Source organism: Drosophila persimilis, unplaced genomic scaffold (assembly GCF_003286085.1).
Source record: "Drosophila persimilis strain 14011-0111.01,24,50 unplaced genomic scaffold, DperRS2 tig00000510-arrow-arrow-pilon, whole genome shotgun sequence".
NCBI classification, from domain to species: domain Eukaryota; kingdom Metazoa; phylum Arthropoda; class Insecta; order Diptera; family Drosophilidae; genus Drosophila; species Drosophila persimilis.
This window is the reverse complement of record NW_020825316.1, coordinates 32,158-39,233: the sequence shown is the minus strand read 5'-3', so window position 1 is coordinate 39,233 and position 7,076 is coordinate 32,158. Positions and strand designations below refer to the sequence as shown.

Genomic DNA, 7,076 nt, shown 5'->3' with positions numbered 1-7,076 from the left:
AATTTACTCGATTGCTTCTGCACGACTTCCATGATAAGGTCAAGGCTGCTGCTGAAGAAGGTCTTGCTGTGAACGAGCAGATCCAGAAGGCGCCCAAACCCTAAAAATGCAGCTCTAAAGCAACGAATTTAAAAATCAAATCAAAAGATGTTGTGCCCAATAAAGGTTTAAACTACAATTTAAAGGTTTTTAGCGTCAGCTCAATAATGCAAAAACATCCACAAACGGAGCTGGATCCGGGTCATGGCAAATAGCCGGTACAGGGCCTGAGGTCCCGCCAAGGGAAGCTCCTGGCGGTTTGCGCACTTGCCGGTTGAATCGAAAATATGGCGGTAGATACGCGGGCGGATGTCGTGCAGCTGCTTGGCGCTGCAGACACTCTGCGGCATCTGGATAAAATGGTCGACCATGAGGGACACTCGTGGGGTAGTCGAAAGCAATAGCTGGCCGCTGACGGTGATTTTTTCCCCAGCTCTTTTCAGACGTAGACGCAGCACCCAATACTCCTCAAAGGCACGAATCGTCTGTGGGAATCGGGATAAGAGATCATCAGAGGTATGCTGCAGACGAGTTCTGGTTCTCCAAAACCTTACCTCAGACTCGAGGGTCCGTGGATGTAAACCCTCTGAGCGGTGTATCCACTTCATTCTCAAGGTGAAAAATTCCACCCGGCTAGCACTCAGCACCCGATGGAGCTGCAACACGGGCTTTTGGGCCTCAAGCTCCCTGTCCTCGACATGCAGCAGAATATCTAGGATCTCCTTTCCCTGCTTCTGGGGAAACCTACAGTCGGAATCATGTGAGACGCTGTCCTTGTAGGGGCCCTTCCAAGAACAGCCCAGGCAGTGGTACTTGCAGCAAACCACACGCCCCTCACAAACGAACTCCAAGTGTCTGGAGAGATCTTTCCTATCTGAGAACTGGTCATTGCAGCTGGGGCAGCTGATGGGTAGCTCCCAGAGAGTCTGGCGCACCACTAGATTCTGCTCCTGATCGTAGTTTCTAATGAGCGATCGACAACTGGGGCAGCAGGCACGCGTTTTATTGAAGATGGCAACAGCCAGAACGGCGGTCTTGCAGTCCTCACACATGATATGCCCATGGCTGCACTGAAAGAAGTCGTGTGGTTGTGGAACCTCGCGGCACACAACGCACACCAGTATGTTATGCAGTCGCTCACGAAGATCGGATACGCCACCACCCGAGGACCCGCCGACCTCACCCTCACTGCTGTCCATAGTAGTCGAAATCTCATTCAAAGTACTTTCATCTTTACTTGCAACATCTGACAATCGCTGCCTCTTGGCGGCTGGGGGCTGCTCGTTGTTGTCGACATTGGGGTTGGCATTCGACATTCTGAAGGGTATTTCGGCCAGCAGCCTCGGCCTGGCTTTACAGTATGTGTGCGTGCTTTATTCAACAATTCTGATTGCCTGTTGTTGCAGAGTGAACTGATACTCTGGTGTAAAGTACGAGCACAAGGTTACGAGTTTTCCAAGGCCACGCTGGTTCCCTGAAAATTACAAATTTAAAAACAGAGGATACACACAGAGAAAAAACGGCATAGTAGGCACCCATGAATAGTTTAATTTAATAGATTGCACTTTGATCTACACATAAATGTACTCAAAAATATTTGTAATGCGGCCCAAGGCGTTCAATGGGTCTGGTGGGGTGGTGTCTCGGTGGACTGGTGGGCTGAAAAGTAACCTCTTTGACCGCCAAAGTGCTCTGCTATCGCAAACAAGATTACGGTGCCTATAAGTCCATGTTTCATGTAGTACATGTCAAATTAGATATGTTGCTGGCTGACCTGTTTTTTATTTTTTTTTTTAATTTTTTTTTTTTGTTTGATCGCTGCTGAATCGAATTGTTTTTTGAGTAGCAAAACAGGAAGGAAATTAACGATAAGTTGGATGAAAAGAATGGGGCTAATGATCCTTCGATTCACACCGACTCATCAAAACAAAATTCAGCCCGCGTGAGGAGATCACCGACGGCGCGGAGGAGACCTTTTGGAAAATATTTTTCGGACGGGATCAAATAGTTGGATAATCACTGCAACGAGTGTCTATGAATGAGTGACCTAAAAGGGGCTACATTGAATAAAATAGTCGGGGTAGTCGGGGTCGGGCAAACAAATAGCTGTGAAAATTGGATTTTTCTCCACGCCATCGGAGCGTATCGGAAGCAGGCTAAGGCTATGGTGGATAATGCCAAATTGTTGCTTAGACACTTTCGATACGAGTACGAGTACGAGTACTGACAAACATTCCTGAACCGCTCCTTGTGTAAATACGAGTAAATATATTGAGTATAAATAGATCGATTGGCATTTCTGTGTGCAATTCCTATGGCATTTTTGTGTGAAATTTGTGAATGTTCAAGAAGAATGCAAGAATGCTCTTGCTCAGAGCTTTTCTTATGCAAACGCATCGGGGCTCTTACTCATCCTGCCTCGAACTTTGGTGTGTGCTCATGGAGGTGTTTGTAACAGGTGTAGCAAAATGTATCACACGAATGGGCAAATAGATTGGCCTCAAGCCTCGGAACAGAGAGAAGCAAATGGATGTGTTCGGAAATGTGTAACGGTTGCATATCGGGTATATCGCATGCAATAACCTTGGGCCAATTATCGGTGCATGGCATAGCATAGTTGGGGTGGGTGCAGGCAAGCTCTAGGTAGGGAACAGCCGAGCTAAGCTTCCGTAAGTGCTGTGCAGCGCATCGCAACGGAGCTTTCGAAGCCGAGCATTAAGATCGGTAAGCTCTTATTTAAGCAGTGCAAAGCACCAGAGCGTTCTCTTTTGAAAATTTGAATCTGTGCCGCCGGTAATTATCTCCGCGTCGGTAGCAAATATATATCTAAATCGACCACGTGTAAGCACCCCAAAGAAAACCCCAAAGAAAAAAAATCCAAATAACTTCTCAGAAAGACAAACAGAAACCGAATAAAACGGAACTGTGAAAATCCCACGCGGTGTGCGCTTCGCAAAAATCGGGCTAAATTAATAGCCGTGCGCCGAGAAAACTGGAAAGTGCATATTTGCCGCGCCTCGCCACCAAGTGTCTTTTTTACCCGATACTCAAAATGAGTATTGGGGTATATTAGATTTGTGGTAAAAGTGGATGTGTGTAACGTCCAGAAGGAATCGTTTCCGACCCCATAAAGTATATATATTCTTGATCAGCATCAATAGCCGAGTCGATTGAGCCATGTCTGTCTGTCCGTCTGTTCGTCCGTCCGTCTGTCCGTCCCCTTCAGCGCCTAGTGCTCAAAGACTTTAAAAGGTAGAGCAACGATGTTTTGGATCAAGAATTCTGTGATATGTCACTGCTACAAAAATATTACAAAACTTCGCCCCGCCCACTTCCGCCCCCACAAAGGACGAAAATCTGTGGTAACCACATTTTTAAAGATACGAGAAAACCAAAAACGCAGTATCGCAGAGAATGACCACATCTTTTAGACTGCAGAATCTGAATTGGATCGTATTATTATTATAGCCAGCATCAAGAAAACAATTTAATTTTTTCTCGCCCTGTCTCTCTCTAACACACACTTAGCATAGCCGGCTTTGCTTAAAGTAAAACATTAGCGCCTAGATCTCAGAGACTATAAAAGCTAGAGCAACCAAATTTGGTATCCACACTCCTAATATATCGGACCGAGACGAGTTTCTTTCAAAATTTCGCCACACAAATTTCACAAATCTCAGAGACTATTAAGGCTAGAGTAACCAAATTTAGTATCCGCACTCCTGTTAGATCTCACTATAAAGCGTATATCTCAAAATGTCGCCCCACTCCCTTCCGCCCCCACAAAGGACGAAAATCTGTTGCATCCACAATATTGCACATTCGAGAAAACTAATAACGCAGAATTATAGATAACGACCATATCTATGCGGTTGCTGAATCTGAATCAGATCGGATCATTTTTGTAGCCAAAAGCAAGAAATCAATTTGCAATGGCTACGCAGCGCCCGACGTCAAGCTCAGACTGATTTTCTGTCTCTCTCGCACACACTCTTTGTCGTTTCGTTTAATATTAGCGCCGTCTGCCGGAGGAGAGCCATACTGACTGAGTATCGGGTATAAGTGCAGAATTGCGGTGTCCGCAGCAACTCACAACGTTCCCCCTCGTTATACCCGATACTCAAAATGAGTATTGGGGTATATTAGATTTGTGGTGAAAGTGGATGTGTGTATCGTCCAGAAGGAATCGTTTCCGACCCCATAAAGTATATATATTCTTGACCAGCATCAATAGCCCAGTCGATTGAGCCATGTCTGTCTGTCCGTCTGTCCGTCCGTCCGTCTGTCCGTCTGTCCGTCTGTCCGTCCCCTTCAGCGCCTAATGCTCAAAGACTATAAGAGCTAGAGCAACGATGTTTTGGATCCAGACTTCTGTGATATGTCACTGCTCCAAAAATATTTCAAAACTTTGCCAGGCCCACTTCCGCCCCCACAAAGGGCGAAAATAATTTCGACGATACGAGAAAACTAAAAACGCAGAATCGTAGAAGATGACTATATCTTCTAGAGTGCAAAATCTGAACCAGATCGTTTAATTATTACAGCCAGAATCACGAAAACAATTTCACTCTTTCTCGCTCTGTCTCACTCTAACACACAGGTTTCATGGTCGGTTTTGCCAATTGCAAAATATGAGTTCAAGGATCTCAGAACCTATAAAAGCCAGAGCAACCAAATCCACACTCCTGTGATATCGGACCTTGACCGTTTCCTGTCCAAATTTCGCCACACCCCCTTCCGCCCCCGCAAAGGACGAAAATCTGAGGCAACCACAAATCTCAGAGACTATTAAGGCTAGAGTAACCAAATTTGGTACACACACTTCTTTAAGATGTCACTATAAAACGTATATCTCAGAATTTCGCCCCACCCCCATCCGCCCCTACAAAGGACGAAAATCTGTTGCATCCACAATATTGCAGATTTGAGAAAACTAAGAACGCAGAATCATAGATAGTGACCATATCTATTAGATTGCTGAATCTGGATCAGATCAGATCATTTTTATAGCCAAAAGGAACAAATCAATTTGCAGTGGCTACGCAGCGCCCGACGTCACGCTCAGACTGATTTTCTGTCTCTCTCGCACGCACTCTTTGTCGTGTCGTTAAATATTAGCGGCGTCTGCCGGAGGAGAGCCATACTGACTTAGTATCGGGTATAACCGTAGAGTTGCGGTGTCCGCAGCAACTCACAACGTTCCCCCTCGTTTTTTATACCCGATACTCAAAATGAGTATTGGGGTATATTAGATTTGTGGTAAAAGTGGATGTGTGTAACGTCCAGAAGGAATCGTTTCCGACCCTATAAAGTATATATATTCTTGATCAGCATCAATAGCCGAGTCGATTGAGCCCTGTCTGTCTGTCCGTCCGTCCGTCTGTCCGTCTGTCCGTCTGTCCGTCCCCTTCAGCGCCTAATGCTCAAAGACTATAAGAGCTAGAGCAACGATGTTTTTGATCCAGACTTCTGTGATATGTCACTGCTCCAAAAATATTTCAAAACTTTGCCCCGCCCACTTCCGCCCCCACAAAGGGCGAAAATCTGTGGCATCCACAATTTCGACGATACGAGAAAACTACAAACGCAGAATCGTAGAAGATGACTATGTCTTCTAGAGTGCAAAATCTCAACCAGATCGTATAATTATTACAGCCAGAATCACGAAAACAATTTCACTCTTTCTCGCTCTGTCTCACTCTAACACACAGGTTTCATGGTCGGTTTTGCCAATTGCAAAATATGAGTTCAAGGATCTCAGAACCTATAAAAGCCAGAGCAACCAAATTTGGTATCCACACTCCTGTGATATCGGACCTTGACCGTTTCCTGTCCAAATTTCGCCACACCCCCTTCCGCCCCCGCAAAGGACGAAAATCTGAGGCAACCACAAATCTCAGAGACTATTAAGGCTAGAGTAACCAAATTTGGTACACACACTCCATTAAGATGTCACTATAAAACGTATATCTCAGAATTTCGCCCCACCCCCTTCCGCCCCCACAAAGGACGAAAATCTGTTGCATCCACAATATTGCAGATTTGAGAAAACTAAAAACGCAGAATCATAGATAATGACCATATCTATTAGATTGCTGAATCTGGATCAGATCAGATCAGATCATTTTTATAGCCAAAAGGAACAAATCAATTTGCAGTGGCTACGCAGCGCCCGACGTCACGCTCAGACTGATTTTCTGTCTCTCTCGCACGCACTCTTTGTCGTGTCGTTAAATATTAGCGGCGTCTGCCGGAGGAGAGCCATACTGACTTAGTATCGGGTATAACCGTAGAGTTGCGGTGTCCGCAGCAACTCACAACGTTCCCCCTCGTTTTTTTGTTGTTTAGTGTATTTGTCGGCTACGTTTCAATGCATTACAAGAATGCATGGAAAGCGAGCACGCAAGCTTAAAGCAGAATTGGCAACGACGAGAACGAAAAGCTGGGGAACGCAAGAGTTGCGCTCTCTTATCAGCAGCGGCTGGCCGCTGCGCATGCCTTTAAGATTTTACGAATTCAGGCGCAAAAGAGAACAATGAAATTGGGTCACTTACAGTTTCAATACAGTGGTCCCTCGCGGAAAGGCGCCTTTCGTTGTGGAGCTGTGGAAACAAGGTTAATGTGTGCCCTGGTCGGAGGGTGATTGGTAAATGAGGGCGGGTGATCGCTAGGATTAAGTTTTTCTTTCTCCATTCAACACAATAAATTTAGTTTTGGGAACTTTCACTTGCACGGCTATCGAGGTATGACTGTGACGCAGCGTTAATGAAAGTTACATAGGCCTATAAGGGTTCAGAAGGAACCAAAGAAAATGACAATTAAAGCTACACTATGCTACAAAATCTGGGTCCGGATCCGTAGCGGCTCCTTTAAGGCCGTCGTAGAAAGCGAGTTAGCGGCGCCCTCGGAGAGGGGGGGTGATCTCTATGCCCTCTATGCGCGTCCGTGCGGGATGGCGCAAGGGTTATGGCCGGTGCAGGTTATGTAGCCGGGCAGGTGGACTTTCCAACGATTTCCAGAGGAGGAAAAACAATCTC

General features: G+C 45.8%; 1 protein-coding gene across 1 annotated transcript; it reads right to left on the bottom strand.

Moving 5' to 3' along the window:
- Positions 1 to 200: 200 nt before the first annotated feature.
- LOC113566080 (cysteine and histidine-rich protein 1 homolog) lies at positions 201 to 1,460 on the bottom strand. Its single transcript, XM_026990007.1, has 2 exons — positions 594 to 1,460; positions 201 to 524 (listed from the first exon to the last, which is right to left on the bottom strand). The coding sequence occupies exons 1-2, from the start codon at positions 1,353 to 1,355 to the stop codon at positions 201 to 203; spliced, it is 1,086 nt and encodes a 361-aa protein (XP_026845808.1). The 5' UTR covers positions 1,356 to 1,460.
- Between the last annotated feature and the right edge of the window lie 5,616 nt (positions 1,461 to 7,076).

Coding starts and splice junctions, on each gene's coding strand:
- LOC113566080 (XM_026990007.1), bottom strand. CDS start 1,355: ATGTCGAATGCCAACCCCAATGTCGACAACAACGAGCAGCCCCCAGCC. Junction 525..593: donor CACGGACCCTCGAGTCTGAG/GTAAGGTTTTGG, acceptor CGATTCCCACAG/ACGATTCGTGCCTTTGAGGA.